Source organism: Penicillium psychrofluorescens (assembly GCF_964197705.1).
Source record: "Penicillium psychrofluorescens genome assembly, chromosome: 3".
Classification (NCBI taxonomy): domain Eukaryota; kingdom Fungi; phylum Ascomycota; class Eurotiomycetes; order Eurotiales; family Aspergillaceae; genus Penicillium; species Penicillium psychrofluorescens.
In genome coordinates, this window is record NC_133441.1 from 2,730,433 (window position 1) to 2,751,932 (window position 21,500).

General features: G+C 52.1%; 9 protein-coding genes across 9 annotated transcripts; 3 read left to right on the forward strand and 6 right to left on the reverse strand.

Moving 5' to 3' along the window:
- Positions 1 to 17: 17 nt before the first annotated feature.
- PFLUO_LOCUS5160 (uncharacterized protein) lies at positions 18 to 2,101 on the reverse strand (the record flags this gene model as incomplete). The annotated part of the gene is made up of 2 exons (XM_073782582.1): positions 18 to 1,837; positions 1,909 to 2,101. The coding sequence occupies 2 exons, from the start codon at positions 2,099 to 2,101 to the stop codon at positions 18 to 20; spliced, it is 2,013 nt and encodes a 670-aa protein (XP_073639222.1).
- Positions 2,102 to 3,210: 1,109 nt separating this feature from the next.
- On the forward strand, positions 3,211 to 3,569 carry PFLUO_LOCUS5161 (uncharacterized protein; the record flags this gene model as incomplete). The annotated part of the gene is made up of 2 exons (XM_073782583.1): positions 3,211 to 3,503; positions 3,560 to 3,569. The coding sequence occupies 2 exons, from the start codon at positions 3,211 to 3,213 to the stop codon at positions 3,567 to 3,569; spliced, it is 303 nt and encodes a 100-aa protein (XP_073639223.1).
- A 2,516-nt stretch (positions 3,570 to 6,085) lies between these two features.
- PFLUO_LOCUS5162 (uncharacterized protein) lies at positions 6,086 to 7,106 on the reverse strand (the record flags this gene model as incomplete). The annotated part of the gene is made up of 2 exons (XM_073782584.1): positions 6,086 to 6,346; positions 6,402 to 7,106. 2 exons carry the CDS (start codon positions 7,104 to 7,106, stop codon positions 6,086 to 6,088), a joined length of 966 nt encoding a protein of 321 aa, XP_073639224.1.
- A 357-nt stretch (positions 7,107 to 7,463) lies between these two features.
- PFLUO_LOCUS5163 (uncharacterized protein) lies at positions 7,464 to 9,191 on the reverse strand (the record flags this gene model as incomplete). Its single annotated transcript, XM_073782585.1, has 1 exon — positions 7,464 to 9,191. The coding sequence occupies one exon, from the start codon at positions 9,189 to 9,191 to the stop codon at positions 7,464 to 7,466; it is 1,728 nt and encodes a 575-aa protein (XP_073639225.1).
- Positions 9,192 to 9,378: 187 nt separating this feature from the next.
- PFLUO_LOCUS5164 (uncharacterized protein) lies at positions 9,379 to 9,891 on the forward strand (the record flags this gene model as incomplete). The annotated part of the gene is made up of 1 exon (XM_073782586.1): positions 9,379 to 9,891. The coding sequence occupies one exon, from the start codon at positions 9,379 to 9,381 to the stop codon at positions 9,889 to 9,891; it is 513 nt and encodes a 170-aa protein (XP_073639226.1).
- A 304-nt stretch (positions 9,892 to 10,195) lies between these two features.
- On the reverse strand, positions 10,196 to 10,504 carry PFLUO_LOCUS5165 (uncharacterized protein; the record flags this gene model as incomplete). Its single annotated transcript, XM_073782587.1, has 1 exon — positions 10,196 to 10,504. One exon carries the CDS (start codon positions 10,502 to 10,504, stop codon positions 10,196 to 10,198), a length of 309 nt encoding a protein of 102 aa, XP_073639227.1.
- Positions 10,505 to 11,093: 589 nt separating this feature from the next.
- Positions 11,094 to 15,412, forward strand: PFLUO_LOCUS5166 (uncharacterized protein; the record flags this gene model as incomplete). Its single annotated transcript, XM_073782588.1, has 7 exons — positions 11,094 to 11,615; positions 11,676 to 12,392; positions 12,447 to 12,601; positions 12,665 to 13,071; positions 13,187 to 13,538; positions 14,267 to 14,633; positions 14,708 to 15,412. The coding sequence occupies 7 exons, from the start codon at positions 11,094 to 11,096 to the stop codon at positions 15,410 to 15,412; spliced, it is 3,225 nt and encodes a 1,074-aa protein (XP_073639228.1).
- A 202-nt stretch (positions 15,413 to 15,614) lies between these two features.
- Positions 15,615 to 16,786, reverse strand: PFLUO_LOCUS5167 (uncharacterized protein; the record flags this gene model as incomplete). The annotated part of the gene is given in 2 exon segments (XM_073782590.1): positions 15,615 to 15,755; positions 15,767 to 16,786. The coding sequence occupies 2 exon segments, from the start codon at positions 16,784 to 16,786 to the stop codon at positions 15,615 to 15,617; spliced, it is 1,161 nt and encodes a 386-aa protein (XP_073639229.1).
- A 1,046-nt stretch (positions 16,787 to 17,832) lies between these two features.
- Positions 17,833 to 21,248, reverse strand: PFLUO_LOCUS5168 (uncharacterized protein; the record flags this gene model as incomplete). Its single annotated transcript, XM_073782591.1, has 7 exons — positions 17,833 to 18,081; positions 18,138 to 18,336; positions 18,406 to 18,494; positions 18,553 to 19,502; positions 19,551 to 21,004; positions 21,081 to 21,159; positions 21,212 to 21,248. The coding sequence occupies 7 exons, from the start codon at positions 21,246 to 21,248 to the stop codon at positions 17,833 to 17,835; spliced, it is 3,057 nt and encodes a 1,018-aa protein (XP_073639230.1).
- Positions 21,249 to 21,500: the final 252 nt, after the last annotated feature.

Consider the following 21,500-nt stretch of genomic DNA (forward strand, 5'->3'; position numbering starts at 1 on the left):
TCGCGAGGCTTTTTTAACTAGGTTTTGTCTTCCTGTATCATAGCCGTTGCCACTGCATTTTCTTCCATCGGCAAACCCATAAGACTCAGCGTCTCGGTGTCAATCATTTTATACATCCATTGCCATGTGATCCTCCATTCTCTTCCCGCGTAGTAGACATTGATCTTGCTCGCGAGCTTTGTCCCGCCCCCAATTAGACGGTAGCCTATAGTCGGTAGGGCGAGGAGCTGCTCCTCCACTTCGTCTTCTGGTGACACGGATTCCGACGCATGGCTTCTTGTCACAGTTAACAGAGGAATAGTAAAGCGTGCAGAGCCGGTAGTTTCCTGCGCAAGAGCTTTCCGCAGACCGGCCAGGCGCATCGCAGGCTTAGAGTTCTTAGGATTTGCTGGTTGGAAAATCTCGGGTCCGTCGTGGCGAGCCTTCTGAAGATCACCTGGCTGCAGTGTTCGAAATACAAAGTTGATTTTTTCGTCGGGAGTTTGCCTATTGGTGGGATGGTCTTCGGTAGGAGTCATGGAAAGCCGGAACCAGAATCTATCATCCCATAATGTCCAAGGCGCGACAGAGTGCTTTTGTGATGTATGATGATTTGACTCGAGTGCAGGGATATCCAGTCGAGTAATTGGCACATCCGATTGACTGCGTCTGGTAGGCTGGCGGGATATATACCAAACACTGTCTGCCATGGAATCAAGGGCTAGAGGCGTGCCTGAAGGCGCGGATTGAGCGTCAGTCGTACTGGATAGTTCCTTCTCGAGAGGCTGGAATATGACGCCTCCCAGTGTGAAAGGACGACGCTCTTGATTCTTGACGTTGGTTGAACGGGAAGTCTCATTTCGATCATCCGCACGAGGAAAGACTTGTGAGACAAATGGCTCGAAGCTGGGCAATGGATAGTGATTCTCCGGAACAGGAGCTATTAGCCCCGTAATGCGGCGGAGGGTGAGAGCCTGGATCTGCCGGAGTTTGTATGCAGGTAGGTTGGTTAGAGAGGAGACACTGTCATTAGAAGATTCTAAGCCCGGAGCTGGACGTCCGAACGAGACTACTGCCGCCCCTGTTTGGAAATTAAAGTCCAAAATCCGGCATTGACGTGCAAGGAGTTGGTTGGAGAGTTCGGTTGAGCTCTGTAAGAGAGTCTGTTTCGATCGGATTAAGGAGAGGATTGAAGAAGGTTGCAAGGCACGGGGAAAGGAGTCGGAGGCGAGCAGACTGCGAACGGTGTTGCGTGCAGTGAGAGTGGGATCGAAGTTTGTAGGGTCGGAGACGTAGGGGACATTGTTTTCATGGCAAGTCGCTAGCAAACTGGCTTTGGGGAATGAGAGGAGCGGACGACAGATGAGAATGCCACCAGATGAGATGGATGGGTTGGGCATCATATTCTTGGCAATTCTATGAAGTGGCTTTGTTTTGGCTGAAGGTCCAGAGCTGAAGGTCCCTCGGTTGCGATCGTTCACCCGAACTTGCACACGAGAAGCGCTGTCCTGGCGTGCGGGAGCCTTCATGAAAGACCCGCTCTCCGATACTCCAAATATGCCATAACATTCTGGAATATGGGCTATTGGCGAGATTCCCGTGAGACCAATCCCTCGTGCCCCGGAGGCCAAGCGAGAAATGGCTGTTTCGACATTGTCGTCTTGATGATGGCCCATAAGCAGTGTCTTGATTTGGCTGTCTCGACAAGCAGTACCCAGAGCCTGAAAGCGGAGCGTACGAGCATAGGTTTCAAAAGCGGATGGAATCGATGCACCCGAAGTTTTTTTGGACGACAATGCTCGTTCTTCACCGAGGGTAATCTGGGACCAGTCTAGCTCGAGGATCTGAGTTTTTATACCTGAAAATACCAGTCAGCCAAAAGAATTCAATCGACGCAGAAATCTACGACATGTAACGCGGAGGAAATACCCAGTTCAGAGAGCCAGCTCGCTACTGTCCTTGCCTCGCGGCTACTTTCCGCATGGGCGCGGTGGTCGACCACAAACGCAGTCACGGATATAGCATCGTCTGCGATACTATCCGAGTGGATCTCCAGCTGCCGGCACAGATAGGCTAGAGCCATGGAATCAGCGCCGCCGCTGACCGCGAGTCCTGGGTTCATGGTCAGAGAGCCATGACAAAACCAAGACTGACAAAAGGACAAACCAAGCTTGCGTGGAAAACGGGGAGTGGCATGACTCCTGGCTGTTGAATTCAATCCGTTTTCATTTATACTCTGAGCTTCTCGTATACGGCGAAGCTCCACCCATCGCGAGGCAGCCCACGAGCTCTGGAATTGCTCGAGAAATTGGGTGACAGAGATGGGTCCCGAGAGGCTCTTCGGCACACCAACGGCCATAATGCCCCACCCCTAGACTATAGAAGTCCAAAACATTATTTAATTAAGAAAATTGATGTTTTTATCCCGGGTAATGCAGTCCTGCAAGGTGTACGGGGGAAACCAAGTATTCCAGTAGAGCTCAGTGCTCCATATCGATCGGAACGGGGAATCGAATTCTCCGAGGCACATGATTGTGCTAACCCTTTTGGGAACTCTGCCATCAAAGTACTAACAATAATCGTTCAGACAGGAATTATAAACAAGGCTATTTAGTTGTGTTCCTTAACGATCAAATGGTGTTTGAAAACTTTGTTGAAATAGAACCAAATATCCGCCGCCAGGCAAGGGAATGAATACATAACGATGCAACCCTTCCTTCGCATCAGGTATGTTACGATGTCATGGACTAAATTTAGACGTGCGCATCAATGAATAGGAATTCAAACGGCTTACACGAACTCAATATTCTTGATATTTTTTGAATGTACACTAGTTTCAGAAATATGCGTCAGGTGCCAACTATTGACGTCAACAAGAACTGGCCCTATGGAGATCGACGTTCAGGCCTCCCACATCGGATCTAAAAATACAATGTCTTCGAAACATTTACTTAGATGGTCCAATGCATTAATGAGATGAATGAAGTTGTCCGAGACATTGGGGAACTGCTAGGGTGCCTTGGGTCCTGATTATCTGGACATTGGTTTGTTTGCCAAGAGATAAGCAGGTGGCCAAGTGTAGCTGAGCTCTTTGAGGCTGGGAGCGTCATAGTCAAGGTCAGAGGTATAAAAGGGGCAGTGGTCGCATCCCAAAAATCCATCATTCTCAAAATTAATCAACCATATTCAGAGTAAAGTCGCCAGGACCAGCCTCTCATACCAACGTTCATCATGAAGTTCAGCACTGCTATTATCCTGGCGGCCTCCGCCTCTATGGCCGCTGCCTGGAACGTCACAGCATACACCGACACCGAGTGCTCAGAGAATGGCTACAGCATAGTTGACACCGGAGATATTGGCTGTGTGACGACTGGAAAAACCGCCAACTCAATCAAAGTTAGCGATCTGGCTCAGGACATGGTGTTTATCGGATCGAGTGGTGGAGGATGCGATTACTTTCACCAGTCTGGTGGCAACGGCTGCTACACCCAGAGCCAAGGATTCCTGTCCTGGACTGTGTTCAAGTATGTTTTTCGCTGCTTAACAAAGATTAATCAAAATACTAATATGCTTTGCATAGAAACACCTAAAATAGCCTTTGCATAAGGGATGACCACCACACAAATCATTTATCGATCGATAGACTCCGAGACAGAATGGCGAAGGGCTACAATACATTTAGATTTTGTACAATTAAGAACCATCTATTAACAAATTCTATTTCTTAATTACTTGAACAAATGTTAAAAATAGTGCCGGTACTTAAAACAGATTTAACATAGCTCACGCCGCACTTCCACAGCCCTATCCGGAGCTATTAATCCCAGCAGCTGATCCGTTCTCGCCCTTGTCCCGAATAGGAGTTTAACCGATACCGCGAATGATCGGAGAAGTGGGCCTTGGAGTGTGTGGGGATCCCTGGTTGAATTCCGGAGACTTCCCGAGTGAGGGGGAAATCAACCCCCAGATTATTGTCAAACTCAATGAATTTTTGTCTCTCGACAAGTGGAAAGCAGTATTGACAATGTTCTATCACTGGCAGCAGCACACCGACCTTAACAGGCGCCATCGTCCTCGTACGCGCAATGGCTGTCTGACATGTAGGTGAGTCAGGGCCCTTACATTGTGCTCGTACAACGCTAAGCTCAATAAAAAGGCGTCGGAAAGTCCGATGCGATGAACAGCATCCGAATTGTAGCCACTGCGAGAGGCTGCGGCTAGATTGCTCATGGCAACAAGATACAACTCCAAGATTCAATAACAAAAAGAAAGTGCGAGCACAACGCCAGATCCGCGATCAGCTGGAGTCCGGAACGAATAAAGAAAAAGTCACCACCACTACCTCATCGCCCGCACCTGATACAACACCTACCCCTCTGCAGGAGAGTGCCGATGACTCGGCTTTTAACAAGATCTTCAACTATGCAAGTTTCATGTGGGACGACCTCTCATCAAATCTGTCGCCGAATTGGGACACCGTGGACATGAATACCTCGGAAGATCTGATGACTTGGCCCGAGATGTCGCTTCCAATCTCAGCTCCGTTGAGAATGCCCCTATCCAGCTCTTCGACAAGCACCGGGTCTCTCGTTGAACGCCGTTCAAAGAACAACATTGAATCCCCAACACTATCAGCACGCTTCTCAATCGGATGGAGCGAGTCTCAACTAGCAGATTATTTTGCTCACTCGGCCGCGCCGCCAATCTTAGCTACCGTGGAAACGAGTGCACGTTGGCTTTGGATGCGGAGGGAGCTGACATCGATGGCATCGACCTCAGAGATGGTCAAGTTCGGAGTCATTGCGTTTGTGGCGCTGGAGCTGGAGCGTGCGTGTGCACTGGAGCCAGCGACCTACTCGCGATATTACCGTACGGCGAAAGAGAGATTGGTCCAGAATCTGGAAGAAATCAATAATGACAAAAGCATTCTTGTTTCGCAATTACGGCCTATCCTAGCCGTGCTATTTCTGCTATCATATATTGACTTGCTGACAAAAGACGTCTCTAATGTCCACGCAAATCTGCGACATGGCTTCAATGCTTTGCAGATGGTGGATATTGAATCCCTGGGAGTGACAGGTATGTTGTCCGCAAAATATATGGAGCTGCTTTTGCTTATCCGTTCTTTACAGAAAAACGTCTTGTATCTTGGCTTCGACTACTAGACGCCCGGGCCGCGGGTGTTGGAGGAGAGGGGCTTTTCCTTAACGAAGATGATGGCGGAATCAACACGGGTCTCCAGTCCCCAGACAGCTCAATTGAAGAAATTGATTCCGCCCTTGATGATGATGACGCAGAAGCAGCCCTCGAGGATTTCATCATGCGACCAGCCTTCCTTTTCTTTCAAAAGGTCCAGCTTTTTATGGGACGGATCTCGAAGATCGATCTCTGGCATCGGCACCGGGGTACAGTTGAAGACGAAACAGAAGTAATGTTAATTGCGGCTAAGATCAGCCACGATATCAAAGCTCTCTGGCAGCAACGCCCGCCCATGATGGATCATGCTGTTGCCGGCCGGCTGGGGCCTCTTCTTTCTCCACGACTAGCAGAGAGCACTACGAGGATGATGAGGCTAGCACATACAAATTTTTTTACCAGCTTTATTCATCTGCATCGTGTTGCCTACAAAAGTGAGCCTGACCCCAATTTAATGTCTCATGATGACGCTAAACTCTACACGCTAGCTTTACCACGCACAACAGATGTTCTCAACGCTATGGATGAAATTCGCAAAGTAACACGGCTTATTCTTGAAAGCCCCTGCACACCGTCTTCCCATGAGTTTCCAACAATAAATACACCAAGCCATTCCACTGGATCTGTGTCGTCGTTGCCCGTGAACATGTTATGGCCATTGATGATGTTGGGCGTTGAAACCGAAGATCATGACGAGCGCGTGTGGGTAATATCATGTATTAAAGAGATGGGAAATGTTGCTTCCAATGCTGGTATTACGGCTGATGTTCTTCAAGAAGTCATTCGTCGACAAGATGAGAACCAGCAACGTATGGATATCAGAGAAGTGATGCACGAGACCTTCAATCGGGCTTTTGCCATTGTGTGAAATATCCAGTTATATTCTATAAACATAGATCCCCATTCACTTTCAAAGCTCGCCTTCTGCTTTCTCAAGCGCCTTCACGTGCTTGGCAACCCAGGCACGTTTTTCCTCGTTCAAAAACTTTGGATAGGGTCTTCGGCACCAAGCGCTCTCTTCTGGGTAGCCAAGGCACTTTGCAACAACCCATTTGGTCCCACTGATGCCTTCTTTCCCAAACCCCCACTCGGAAACGGCCACCTGAAGCTGTAGTTGCTCTGCCTTGGTGGTCTGACCGGAAGTGTACAGATTGTATAATTCAACGCAGGCCTGTATATGAAAAAGTCAGCAATCTGGATTACTGCTTAGGAAGGCGACTCCAAACCTTGGGGTATAAATTTCCAACACCTGTAATGCATCCGGCACCACCAACGCTCAGACACGGCACTAACCACTCACTTTGACCAGCCAGGGCCACAAAGTCAGGATTCCCATTTAGCGCTCGTCCAAACTTGGCCGCTGTTCTTGCAACGGACGCAATGGACCCACACGTCAGCTTCACAGCCGCGATATTGGGATGCTCGCCTAGCGTCTCCAACATTTCTGAATTGACATTAAGCCCAGCCGCGACTCCGGGGAAGTTATAGATGATGAGAGGAATCGGCGATGCTGTAGCAACCTCCTGAAAGAAGCCGATAATCGCGCCGCTATCCAACGCGAAATGGAAGAATGAGGGCACCAGCACTAGAGCAAAGTCCGCGCCGGATTCAGCCGACAGCTTTGTGTCTTGGATAATGGCTTGCGTGCATCCTCCGAATGTACCACATGTAATGGGCAGGTCGGGTCGACCGAGCTTCTGCGCCGTGGTCCGAGTAAGGCGCACCAATCTCGATTTCTCTTCCGGGATCAAAGTGGCTGCTTCGCCATTGGTGCCTGCAATGACAATTCCATGCACACCACTGCGGACAAGAAATTCAATGTGCCGTTCTTGCAGGTCCCAATCGACAGATTGAGTGCCGTCCGACGTGAACCATGTCAGGCTGGGGACGTGGATGCCCGGAGGATAAGGGGATTTGGCCATTGAACCCATGGTGCTTTAATAAAAGAAATCAAATATGGGCAGCAACTGAAAACCGACGAACAGGCCCTTAAGAAGAACCATTTGCTTCGACATGCGTGGGGGATCGCGGTTTCCCCATTGGGATTAGCCGACTGCGGCTGGCCACTTTTCATGCCTGCATTGACCTGGTTCTGAGGGAAGCTAACAGTGGAGAGCGGGGAGAAAAGCGAGGTCGTGAGTACTATATTAAAAGTGGCATTGAACCTCAAAGCAACATAAACATAAGCGATATATCTTTCAAATAGCACGGAATTGTACCTAGATAATCTTGGAATATCACAGATAGTGCCTGCCTCAAGCTGTATATTCTACTATGATTTCTACAATTTACTCCTTTCCGGTCTGACAGCACAAAGAGCTTTGGCTGAATAGCTCCTTCACAGCTTCGGGAGCCTGCGAGGTGTCATTCCGGCAAAAGCACGATGACTGCACTGGGACATCGGCGATGGCAAGAGCCACCTTCAACTGAGGCTCAATTACCCGAGCCTCAGCTGTGCGTTCCAGACGCAGTAAGCACTCATGGTATCCTTGCAGTGCCCAAACATTGTTCGGATGCTGACGTGCCCGAATCAAGGAGCCGTCCAGGCCCAGATCCGCTCGGTATACATCTGCTGCCTCTTGGACACGGCCCTGTTCCAGCAGGAGTGCCGCATACGGATGACGGGCAGGCTGCATCCAGCTCCAAGGTTCACTGTATCCGAGCCCGTCGTCCAGTTCGATCGAGTGGCGCAGGTGCTCGAACGCCTGCTCGTGGTTCCCTTTTCGGTACTCCACCTCGCCGTCCAGCATGGCCGTCCCCACGGCTAGGAGGTCGACACACTTGTTAGGAAAATCCAGGCGTGTCTCAGGAACACGCGAGAGTGCTTCTTTATAATTCTCACGCTCCTTTTCCGCAGCCTCGACATTCCCCATTGCGGCGTAAGCGACACCCTTGGCATAGTGGGCGGTTGCAGTCGTGACACAGTACAGTTCTGGGTCATCAGGCAGCGGCCTTTCAATGATTTCGTCCCACATGCCGAACCGTACCATGACATGCGACCGCACGCTCATGAATATCTCGAGCCAGTCTGCCATCGGGGCGAGTAGCTCTTCTGGGAGGGTCGCCTGCAGCCGGTCTGCCGCGCTTAAAGCAACCTGTTTCTGGCCCGCAAACATCGCAGCATATATGAGCGTGTGATAGTTGTGCATACGATAAACCGTATAGAAATTTGCCGGGCCATTGTATGCCAGGAACTTCTCGTCTGCGCGAGTGGCATGCTGGTTGGCCCGGATGGCGCCTCGGTAGTCACCAACCAACAAGTCTAGATGCGAGGGCATGTGGTGTACATGGCCACTATCTGGGACCAGCTCGCGCAGCTGGTCGGCTGCTTGCAGGCCCAGTTCCGGTGTCGGCGACATTTCGATCAAGTGAATGTATACGTGCAGCAGACCCGGGTGCTGATAGGCATCCTTCTGGGCGAGTGCCTTCTCCAGCACAGCTTTGGCATCAAGCGTCCGCGTTCCCGGGTTGGGCTCCCCGGTTTCCAGATTCCAGAGCTTCCAGGGGGTCAAGTTGACCAGGGCATCTGCATACAGGGTTGCCACGTCGAGATCATCGCCGAAGACATGATACACGGCTTCCATTGCTTCAGCGTAGGCGCGATTCTGCGACGCATACTGTTCCATACTAGCAGGTTGTTCGCTCTGGTAGCGAGCCTGCATTGCGGTGATGAGCACCTGCTCGACGGGTGTCACACTACTGGCGAGAGCCTGTGCCTTGCGCGAGGCTTTATAGGTGCGGCTGACCACGTCTTCGAGTTTTTCGCCGAAGAACTCCCACGACTGATTATAGTTCGGACCGAGGGCATATGCCAGACCCCAATGGGCCATGGCACAGGTGCCATCAAGCGCAATGGCTCTCTCAAAGCAGGTCACCGCCTCCTGGTGGTTGAAGGCATAGGACCATGTCAACCCACGGTTGAACCAGATCTGGGCCTCAGGACTCTTGGTGGTGATCTGCCGTTCAAGGCCGCCCAAGTCATAGTGATACTCGATCAACTTAGGATTGACTGACATGACTTTAATCAACTTAGGGCACTCTTTGCTAGTTTTAACTAGACTTGCGGTGGCAAAGGAGAGGACACCTGTGCGGGGCATGAATATTTGTAATCACCAATAATAATCGAACTACTTAAAGGGGCCAAGTGAGACAAACGAACAACAAGAAGCAACTCTGTTCTTTTCCCATCCAGAATACACCAGCATGGCCTTTTCAACTTACGATGTAACCATTCTCACGGCCAAAGGCGCCTTGGAATCCCTAGCCAATATTCTCCACATAGGCGAGAAGCACCCCAATGCCAACGCCTTGCTCGCCGCCCGACTGGCCGACGACATGAAGCCCTTGACCTTCCAAGTCCACATCGTGACTGTATTGTCAGAGATCATAGTGGCAAGGCTGACCGGTCGCGAGAAAATCAACTATGAGGACGACCTCTCTTCGTTCGCCGAAATGTATCAACGCATCGACCAGGTGTTGAAAGCCCTCGACGAGGCCGACAAGGATGAAGTCAATAAGCGTGGCGAGCAATCTGAAATGACTGCCGTGTTTTCAATCGAAAAAGAAATGACCGGTTCCGCGCTGGCGCACGGGGTTTGCATCCCCAACATCTTCTTCCATCTGAGCACGGCCTATGCCATCTTGCGAAAGGAGGGGGTGCCGCTCGAAAAAAGGGACTATCTCATGCCTCTCCTTACCAAACATCTCACTTTATAAGCAGAGGCCGCTGACAGAGGGTTTCGATTGCGATATTCACCGCCTCGTGACATACCGAGATTCTCTCGCTTCGGATGAAATAGTTGGTTGAATGGGTTCCCGGTGATCAATTTCAATAGACTTGGTTCTTGCTCTTATATTTAGAACTATAGATACGTACAGATGGTTCAGGTTGGGTTGACCAGTTGCCGTGATCTAGCCAAGACACAATTTTGCTTCCAATATAGACCTACCTCGCTCCCACCATCAAACTAGCATTCTGTGTAATCTTCCTCATGGGGCATGTTATCAGAACCCAGTCCCATTAACCCTTCACAAGTGGCAAAACCCAGGTCATCATAGACTCTCGGTAGACTTGGCCAGTCCAGGACTCCCCACTGGTAAAGTCAACGGTATCGTTTCCATGCTGCGGGAAGCCGTTATAGATGATTACCGTCCTCGAGTGGTCGGGTTTCAAGAACACGGCCGTCGCGATTTTCTGCTCGACTTCGATATCGAAGCTGGCCGAAGTAGAGAGTGCAATGGCGCCTCGCGGCACGAACTTGGAGAACTGGCCCATCACGTAGTAATCCTTGGTCATCTTCAGTTTTAAGGTCTGACCAAGAACGTTCATACCCCGCGAAGCTATTAGTCTAATAATAATTTGCCGAAAAAACAAGTTTAACTAGAACAGGCCTCGATTCATTCAAGTTAACATAAGTTGGGCTCATGGGGAATAATAGCCTTGACCCTTGCTAATATATATCTGTAGTTCTGCCCCACGTTCAGAATTTGAACCCTACCGTGGTACACCATCAACCCTAATTGGATCGAGCATTATCGAAAGTCTATACTCCCTCCACTCATCCAAACTACTATCATGCACATAGATTCATTTTCTTGACACTATCTACCAGCGTACACCGTGGGCGGGAACTTGACCCCCAAACGCGGCCACAAATATGTGAAATGTTTCTGGTGGGCGTCGGGTGAAATTGTCGGCTAGTGCACAGACATTAATGTTAAAATGGCCGGTCTAGCCCGCTGTACCCTTGTTATGGGACCTTCGACTTCATTCCAGAGCCAAGTTGCCCATGCTTCATCCACAACGGGGAATTAAAGGAATAGAACAACCTGGCCAGGGGGAACCCCCTGCCCTGGAATGTCCATATAATGAGGGTCCCCCACGCCTGAATTGGTGAGCATTCAACGCGACCCTCGTCATGCAGCAAACTTTTCTGATCCTACTGGCAGCTGTCGTGACTGCCCATGCATCTGGCTTGGGCGGATCCGAATGGGATGCCGCCTACGACAAGGCTAGGGCAGCCCTCGGCAAGCTGAACCAGACTGAAAAAGTCGGCATCGTCACGGGAGTGGAATGGATGCACGGCCCATGTGTCGGCAATACCTTTCAGCCAAGCTCCATCGACTATCCCTCTCTGTGTTTGCAAGACTCGCCTTTGGGAATTCGTCTCACCCACCCGGTGACTGCCTTCCCCGCAGGCATCAACGCCGGTGCGACATGGGATCGAGCTCTTATCCACGCCCGCGGTGTCGCCATGGGTGCCGAAGCCAAGGGTCTCGGTGTCAACGTGCAACTCGGTCCCGTTGCGGGGCCTCTAGGCAAGCTCCCCGACGGCGGACGGATCTGGGAGGGTTTCTCGAACGACCCCTATCTCAGTGGTGTGGCCATGGAGGAGTCCATTCAGGGCATGCAAAGCTCCGGCGTTCAAGCCTGCGCTAAGGTCCGCTGATCGTTTTCCTTGAATTGGTTGGCCCAACAAGCTGATCATTTTCCCACCCAGCACATCATCGGCAATGAGCAAGAGTACAATCGCTACGCTATCAGTTCAAATATTGACGACCGCACTCTGCACGAGCTCTACCTCTGGCCCTTCGTGAACGCCGTCAAAGCCAACGTAGCTTCGGTCATGTGCTCTTACAACAAGTTCAACGAGCAGTGGGCCTGTGAGAGTGATAGTCTGCTCAACGGCATCATGAAAACCGAGCTAGGGTTCCGCGGCTACATCATGAGCGATTGGAATGCGCAACACTCCACGGCCAACAGCGCCAATTCCGGCCTGGACATGACTATGCCCGGCAGTGATTTCAACGCCCCTCCTGGTAGCGTCTTCTGGGGCCCCAATCTCGTAAATGCTATCGCTCAAGGAGAAGTACTCGAGTCCCGGCTTGATGACATGGCGACGCGCATCCTTGCCTCGTGGTACTTGATTGGTCAGGATCAGAATTATCCCCCGGTTGCATTCAGCTCCTGGAATGGTAGCCAGGCCAATGTGGACGTGACGGCCGATCATAAGAACGTCGCGAGAGCGGTGGCCCGCGATTCTATTGTTTTGCTGAAGAACGACGATAATGTTCTGCCTCTGAGTAAGCCCAAGAGTCTAGCGATTATAGGATCAGACGCCATTGTCAACCCTGCCGGGCCCAATGCTTGCAGTGACCGTGGCTGTGACACTGGCACTCTAGCCATGGGATGGGGCAGTGGTACTGCGGAGTTCCCGGTGGGTGGTCCCCAATCCGGAAAGAGTGGCGAGATCCTCAGCTAACGAACTTAGTATCTTGTCGGCCCTCTCGATGCTATAAAGTCTCAGGCTGCGGCTGATGGCACCACTATCGTTACCAGCACTACCGACGACGCTACCCCCGCTGCTTCGGCTGCGGCTGCGGCTGATACCGCCATTGTCTTTATCAACTCGGACTCTGGTGAAGGGTAAGTTTAATGGCTGAACATTGTCGACGTGTAGTTTTCTGCTCTAATCCGGCTGCTAAACAGCTACATCACCGTGGAAGGCAACGCCGGTGACCGCAACAACCTCGATCCCTGGCACAATGGCAACCAACTCGTCCAGGCTGTGGCGGGAGTAAACAAAAACGTCATCGTTGTCTGCCACAGCGTTGGCCCCGTCATTCTGGAGACCATTCTGGCGCAACCCAACGTCAAAGCCATCGTCTGGCCCGGTATTCCCGGCCAGGAGAGCGGTAACGCGCTCGTCGATGTCTTGTACGGTTCTACCTCCCCGAGCGGCAAGCTGCCTTATTCTATAGCCAAGCAGTTTAGTGACTACGGTACCAACTGGACGACATCTCTGGAAGACAACTTTACCGAGGGTCTCTTCATTGACTACCGCCACTTTGATGAAAACTACATCACTCCTCGTTACGAATTCGGCTACGGGTTGAGTAAGTGTTTCTCCTTTATTTTTTTGTGGGAGGAGGGTTGCTTCTAAACCCCATCTCAGAACGAGAGGGGGAAAATAAGAAAGGAACAAGATACTAATGTTCACAAAAATTCTAGCATACACCAACTTCACTTACTCCCAGCTCAAGATCCAAGTCAACACCACAACCGGCGTCATTTCGGGCCCAATTGTTCCTGGAGGTCACCAGGAAAGCTTCCTTAGCATCGGCTCCATTTCCGTGAACGTTACAAACAGCGGCCGTGTTGCCGGCGCCGAAGTTGCCCAGCTCTATATCGGGCTCCCCAGTAGCGCGCCCTCGACGCCTCCCAAGCAGCTAAGAGGATTCCAAAAGTTGCCGCTCGCTCCTGGCCAGCAGGGAAATGCCACCTTTGAGCTTAGTCGTCGCGACGTCGCCTACTGGGACGTGAACCAGAAGTCCTGGGTGGTGCCCAACGGCACTTTCAAAGTGTACGTGGGCAGCTCGAGCAGGGATATTCGAGAACAGGGCTCGTTCACCGTCTAAATGAATATGACGCATCCCAAGGATTGAGGAACCTGTTTGCCTTGAAGGTCTTTCAAATGATCATATGTCCCAACCTCTGATTTATAGACTTTGCATATTATCAATAAACCACGCCTCTTCTTGCACTGAATTCCCCATAGCTCTACCAAATGTGTCTATCTAGTCTATTTCTTCTATTACTTGTCCACCCTTTCTATTTGCCATTTGCCACGCCATCTACTCTAGACGGAGCACCTCCACTGGGCAGTTCTTATAGTATGCGCAAACGGCACAATATTTGTTCCGTTCCGGGTGCCTGTCGATGAAGTCCTCCCCCCGCGTCAGATGTCTGAGATTATTCCTTGGCTTCTTTTGTCTGCACTCGATTTGCCGGTTTATATACCCGAAAAATGTATTCTCTTACAGCTCTTCCTCCCGAATTGTTAGGCTTTGTTTTTCTCTTTCTAGATCGGAACACCTCAAGAAATCTTAGGCAAACATGTCGATCCATCTCACGATCAGCGACCAATGAACTATTCAAAGCGGTTCATCTTTTTCCTGGCGACGCGGGCTTAGAGTCTTTCGGAAGTATATTAGCTCAGGATCTATTGCTACGAAACATACTCACGATCTATATACACACCTCGAATTATGTGAGCAATGTGTTTCTTTGTGCAGCCGAGCTCAACTACAGGTTCATTAACGGTGGAGACCAGGAACATCCGGATCCGCAGCAAGCGGTCCCTGACCGGTTCAGAGCTCATATTGCCCGCTTAAAGGGCTTGCCATCCCTACGCAAGGTAGTCTTGCGCCTTGATGAGTTCCCGGGCTTTGGATTGCAGCGCATTCCATTCGTTGAGAGTGTCATCAAGCTGGTTTTTGCCGCACTGGTATCATTCTCCGTGCTTCCGCAGAGCTTGAATATTCACAATATGCCAATGGTAAATCCGGACGACTCTGTGGTCCGGACCAATATCACAAAAGTCCTAAAGAACCTACACGCCCTCCGTCTCAAAGTCGTCAGCGATTTTGACCCGCATGCGCTGGACAACAACTTCTGGGTTTGTGTCCCATTATAAATATCGTCTGCATCCTTATTCTCGTTTTTCTCACCTTAGCTGTCTAAGAACAATAGATGCCGGAGCCGCATACATTCTTTACCGAACTTCCCTCAACCTGGCTTGCGCCTACCACGTCCACCCTCCGCCACCTCACGCTCTGCAGTGATATGTATTTTGGATTCTTCCCTAAACTAGATCTCAAGGATATCTACTTTCCGCATCTCAAGACCCTCTCGCTCAACAAGTATACCTTCTTCCATGACAAGCAGCTTGACTGGATCCTCTCGCACGCGTCCACCTTGACCGAGATCTATCTTGACGACTGTCCTTTGATATATGAAATAGCAGTCTCCAACCAGAACAAGGCCCGTTGCAACCTCGAAAACCATGAGTGGTTCCGCCGCGACAATGACCCTTCCAGCATTTGGGGCTACCGGTACGCGCGTCGCTGGAACGACTACTTCGATTCATTCCGGGAAAAATTGCCTTATCTGCGTCATTTCCGAATGGGATATGATATCTGGCTCCGAAAGGGCCCTCCGTTCGAGTACGAGACAGAAATCCCTCTGTGGCTGGTGGACGAACGGATGCAGGGGTTTCATGACGGAGTGAGCGTTGGATCCCCATACGTGGTTCTAGAATGCATGGACATGCATTTTGAAGAAACAGAGGGATTTATCGAGTACGACGAATGGGGCAGAGACTGGGGATTAGACGATGAGAAGTCGTACGTGGCATTGTTAGAAAAGATTGGGCAGAAGGAAAAGCTCGATATGTAGATGAAAGGTGGGAATGCAGCCAGTGAACGTTTGTATTCAACATAGAACAGAAGTAAAGATATGAGAAGAATATAATCGAGGCAGAGACAAAAGTCGGAAGGAATAAGCGTTTCCTGCGCACTCAACTCGCCCGGTCGAGAGAAAGAAAGGCAGTATCCCTCAAGACTACCCGTACGTGTACGTGCCCGCGAAGAATAGCCAACTACGTCGCAGCTGTCTTCCCCTTCCGACACAGCAGCCTCACCGAACAAGCCGGCCAGTTTTTCTTCCTCGCCATCTGCAGTGCAACAGGATAGATATGCCCCGTCTCGACGCCAAAGAAAAGGGCCCGGAAGAAGGATCCCTGAACAAAACCAGACGCATCTTTTCCTTTTCATCAACCCCACCACCCAGTTTCCGAACCGCTTGTACAGTTTTCTCCTCCGAAAACGCGTACGACGCACCGACTATCTTGGAGATCCTCTCCGAGCGATGCAGACCGGGCGAATGCCAGTCCTCCGAGTCCCACACCAACTTCAAGCTCCACGGCAGCCGTCTCTCTTTATTCAGGGCTCGCCACCAGTCCTCGACACTCTGCCGACCCTTTTCTCCGCTGACGGCGTGCACGCACCCCGCCGTGCCGAGGGCAGTATGCACAAGCAGACGATCCACGACGACATCGACGGGGACTTCGTCAATCGTAGATTCCGTGTGCGGATCCTTGCACCGCGTCGCGAGCGTGATCCTCCGGCCCGGGTGCAGCATGTACGCGGCCGCCAGTCTTGTCGAGGACATTGAGTGCGGACTCGCAAAGCCGGGGACCGGAAACTCCTCGGCTGGGCCGATGAGCGAAGGCCGGATGATCAATAGCTTGTCCAGTGCGTCCCGCTCCGACGCCTGGTGCAGAAGAAGTCTCTCGCTGAGATGTTTCCCGTACCCGTAGGGCCAGGGGAAATCGTGCGCTTCGTATTCCTCTGACGAACCCGTTCGCTGCACCTGTTTCCACGCTTGCACGGCACTGGCGTAGTAGTCCTCTTTCTCACCGTCGAGGGGGTATATCTTTTCCTCGACGGGGACATCAGACGAGGTGCTTGATTTGCGGAGATGGGCATTTGCGTACGCTGTCGATACGAACACGAAGCGCTCGAGATTGGGGAATTTGAGCGCGTAGCGGATCAGACATAGGCTGGGCGCCATGTCTGTGTAGGACATTTCTCGTAGGGAGGATCCAAGGTTCACAGCGCTGGCTGCGTGGATGACGATGTGCACTGTGCTTTTCAGGAGCTGGAGCGTCTCCTCGGAGAGACTCATTGTTGCTGTGTCGCCTAGTTCGCCGTCGAGGATCGTGACGCTCGAGTTTTGGAGGAGCGCTGTGACCTGCGAGGCGGAGAGCATGGTCGACCATTTTGCCCGTGCCTTTCTGAAGGTGGGATGTCTAGTTAACCTTTGGGTCTGGATTCAAGGAACTTCTCAACTAGTACTTACTCAGAGCCTCCGCGACAGAGTAAGTACACCCGTTTCGGGGACGAGCAACCCAAGAGCCGACAGAGCACAGCCGTGCCAAGGAAACCGGTGCCCCCAGTGATGAACAGGGTCTTTCCCTCGTAGAAATCCCATATCATGGCGGGGATGCTTATCAAATGGTAGAAGCCAGGAGTAGATTATTGGCATAGGAAGAGACGGGAACCTGCATCGGCCGCAGCAGGCCATCTTATATCTTCGGGCAGCGCGATCTGACGGCCGACATGGCGCAAACCAGAGGTCGCTGAATGGAGAAGATAACGTGGAAGCAGGCAATCCGCAGCATCTGCAGCCTCGAACGCCGGAAACAGAAGGGTGCATGCTTGTGTAACACGCCCGACACTGCAATCGCCCATTCACACGACGGGGCTGGGCCTGGTGTCGAGTGATTCGGTGGGAGAGGCTCGTATGGTAGGGTTAGGGGGGAATGTATTTCAGACCTGGTGAGACAAGGAGGTGCTTTCACGCTTGTATACACTTTGGGTCGGTAGTCGGAGGATACACCGCTGGATCTATACACCCTGCAGGCACCGACCAATCCGAGGACTCGGTTGCTGGGTACTATTTTTGGGCCACGCACGGGAGCGGAGTAGCGGGTATACTGCAGAAATAAGGACGAGCTCTCAAAGAGTAAAGGGAAGAGAGAGAGAGAGTAACATGTGGTATCTTGGAGTCTACGTACAGAATGCACCCCAAGACAGCACAAAACCGTAGGCTCAAAACAATCACAGCGAAAGGAAAAGCGAAAGACATATCAGACATCATCCCCATATGTACCGGTGCCATATGACCGCTAGATAGAAACAGAATCGCAGGCACAGCTCAGCTGGTGACCCAGAACACAAATACGAATCATTGTCAGAGAAAAAGAAATCCAGACCCCCCAAGAGCAAAAACTTGTAAACGGTATCACGAGTGACTTAAGTAGCGGTCGACTCCTCAACGGACGCGGAGTTGGTCGTCGAATGGATACTGCCAGGGGGTGCATTGCTTTCGCCATTGACCGTGCCCGCACCATTGACGGTAAGGTGGGTGTCATCGACGCCGAGCAAGGACTTGGGTGGTTTGATCTCCTTCTTGCCGTTCGCCTTGTAGTAGAGAATCATATCTCCTGAGCTGCGCCAGAGGTGAGTGCGGATGGTTGCTAGAGTCATGTTGGGGGAGCACAACTGGTGGCCAAATTAGCAACAAGGATCGTCAAGGGGAGGGGACAAGTCGTTCTAACCTGCTTCTGGCAATACAGCTCGAGGTATTCTTCCGGAGGCATCTTCGATTCCTCAGGCTCGTCGGGATCGGCAGGATCGATGCGCTCGGCCACATAAGCCAGCACCTTTTTGGTTCGAAGCATGCGGTTGGCGTTCAGTCGATTATTGTTGTTGGTATTTCCGTTCGCACTGGGACTCTGAGTGCCATTGGGAGTGGGCCTGGCAGTAAACAAAAGCGTCGTTAGTGTTCAGCGTTGCAGTAATTCATCACTTCGGCTTGGAACTTACGGCTCAGCCTTGGCAATCGGTGGTAGAAGATCGTCGTACGGCTTCAAAACAAAAGCGATCTTAACCTGTTCCTTGAAGGGGATTTGGTTCTACGCACACAAGTCAGAAATCACAGAAACACCCCAAGTGCGAGGTGCGACCACATACCTTCAGAAGAAGCTCACCAAGCCAGTGAGGAATCGACTTCTGCAAGCGTGCAATATCTTCCTCGATACTGCCCACACTGCCTCGGTAGAGATCCGCCGCCACGGCGGTATCGCCCGTTTCCTCCTGAATGAAGACGGCAGTCCGCGAAGGAATATCGAGTCGCGGTGTTTCATTTACGGGACTGGGCGTGATGGCCGACTCCAGGTCCCGGTCTGGATGGGCAGAGAGGAATTCCTCGTACTCGTGGCGAATGCGATCAACCACACCACTAAGATTGGGTTCGTAGATCTTTTCTTCCTTGACCGAAGAGACTTCCGTCTCTTCTGGCTTCTCCTCTAGGAGCGGAGGCTTCGTGTCTGTGGAAGTGCGGCCCAGCTTCTTGGGGAAGAACTTCTTCCCAAACAGAGAGCCCTTCTTGCGTTCTTCCTTGTCAGGCTCAGCTGGCGACTGGGGTACGCCCGGTGATGCCACGTCGGAGGGGGACATGGGGTTAGGAGTCTTGTCGGCATCAGCAGGGGGTTTCAATGAAAAGTAGTCGCCGTTCTTGTCAGGATAGGAAGATTGGGGAGCATCGGTGTGTGGATGTTCTGGTGTTTCTGCATCCAACATGGGAAACGGGGAGGAGGCGCTCTGAGCTGAAGTGCTGAGGTAGTTTATCGAGGGTGTCCCAATGTGAATGCCAATTCCCGTATTAGGGCTGCCCGGGAAGTCCGAGCCCGAGCGCAAGGTTGTCGCCTGGCTCATCAGAGTCGGCATTGAAGGATCGTGAGTGATCGGGATGCCGGCGCTGCGAGGAATATCATCGCTAGGTGCCGAGGTACTGAGCGGATTGAGCCGGGCATATTCTTCTGCCCTGGCCACAGCGGATTGACGGAATTCACTGTCACGTTCGATTTCTTCATCCACCAACGGAGCAAACAGCCAGCGCAAGACCCATTTGCCAAGGTTGACTGGCCTTTGTCAGTACTTGATATGACGGGGGAAATCAGCGAACATACTTCTTTGATCTTCCCGGAACTGCGATATATCAGACGGAGGCAAGTCGGCGTCGTCGGCATACACCTCGGCATCGAAGCAGCGATTGGGCTCCAGAATGACCGACAGCCTTCCTGTGCGGATATCCACCGTGCACCAGTGGGCGATGCTTTCGGTGGTGTTTATCTCGGAGGCGACGTCGTCAATATGCTTCTTACCAAATGTTTGCAACGGAACGCATTTCAGTAGATCCCATAGCACCACCTCTCCCGCCGAATCCTGTGTCAGAGTGCGCTTCCGATCATTCAACATCAAACATTTGATCAGCCCATGCTGTCCCTCGATAGTCTCTTGTGGAAGTGAGTGGACAGGAATCGTCAGACCCAACCCTTCCTCCAAGCCTGAATCTGAGGATTGCCCACTCCCAGGCGAGGTGCTGCCTAGTAGTGCCGACGTCGCTGATAATTGTAGGGCCGCGTCAAAAGGAATTTTCTTGGGTGCGGCTTTATCGGGCTTGTCTACTGGTGCAGCGGCGGCCGAGTCAATCGTTCGTGCTGGGTCAGGCGGCGCGTCAATCTCGAGGGTGGTATCGACGTTGGCCCAACGATTAATGCTCGATCTCGGGGTAGCGGTCCAGATGTAGTCCCCGGTGGCCACTACTTTGACGACACCCTCATGTTCCTGCAGCGCAGCAACACACGTCCCGTGCTCGACATCCGGAGAGCCTCGTACATCGGTCTTGGCCACCAGACCAGAACGATCGCTGGAGTAGAAAACCGCAAGATCGGGGTGCTCTGAATAGAGCGACCAGACGCTGTCGTTGTGCATGGTGAGAGTGTTCATGCACCGGCCAGCCGTCAGTGACCAGATCTTAATAGTCTGATCGGACGAGGCCGTCATGATCGTATCCCCAGCCTCGTTGATGAGGATGTCGCGCACGTTATCCGTATGGCCAACGAACTTGGTGACCAGCTTGCCCGACTTGGGATCCCATACCCGTACCACATTTTCTGGCCCGCCACTGGCGAGCACAGAAGAGACAGCCCCGAGGGCGTAGACGGAGCCTTTCTCGGTGGCATCTTCCCCGCCGGCATCGATGTTGAGGATCTCCCCGCCCCCATTGAGATCCCAGAGGTAGAGCTTATGGTCCAGACCACCCGACGCCACCCACGTCGCCTGGCTGCCGGGACTAGCCAGCGCCTTGACATAATCGGAATGCTTGCCGATGCTCTCAGGCACCTCGGTGGATTCGGAGTGCGGTCGCCACAGTCGCACGGTGGTGTCGGACGAGGCGGAGACGAGGGCGGAGTTGCCCTGTGTCAAGACAATATCATTGATCCAGTGGCTATGAGCCTGAACCTGAGTTCTGAACCGGGTCGCGCTAGAGCCGGGAGACGAGAGGGGGGAGGTGGCGGAGGAGGACAGGGGCAGGTCGAGGTCCCAGGAACAGATGACACCGTCGCGACCAGCGGAATACCTGGGAGTTCCTTTGGGTCAGACGCTGTGTAACCCACGTGTTGGAGCGCGGGCAGGGAGAGTGAGATAGGACTTACAGGATGGAGTTTTGAGGGTCGACGGTCAGGCCATTGACGCCCAGCCGGTGCCCACCGGGGGCATCAGGCAGAGGGAGGACTGGGGGGTGTTAGAGGGAGGAAGAAGACGAGAGGATAGGGACAGGACCAACCATAGGTGACCCTCTGGTGACTCAGTTTGCGAGCCATGCATGCAGTTACCGTGCGTTCGAAGGGAGATGATTGCGGAGATGCGGAGTGATTCGAGGACGATCACTTGCTGGAGAGCGTGGGGGAGGGGAGGGCGACGTCACATTGGAGACCAAGGTGACCGATCAGAACGATACCGAGGGAATGTGTGGACAAGAAGGACGAACGCGCAGAAGAGAAGAGAAAAGAGATGGAGGGGAGAGAGAGAATAAGCTGGTGAGGGGAAGATCTGGTGCTAGGATGATTCGGCTT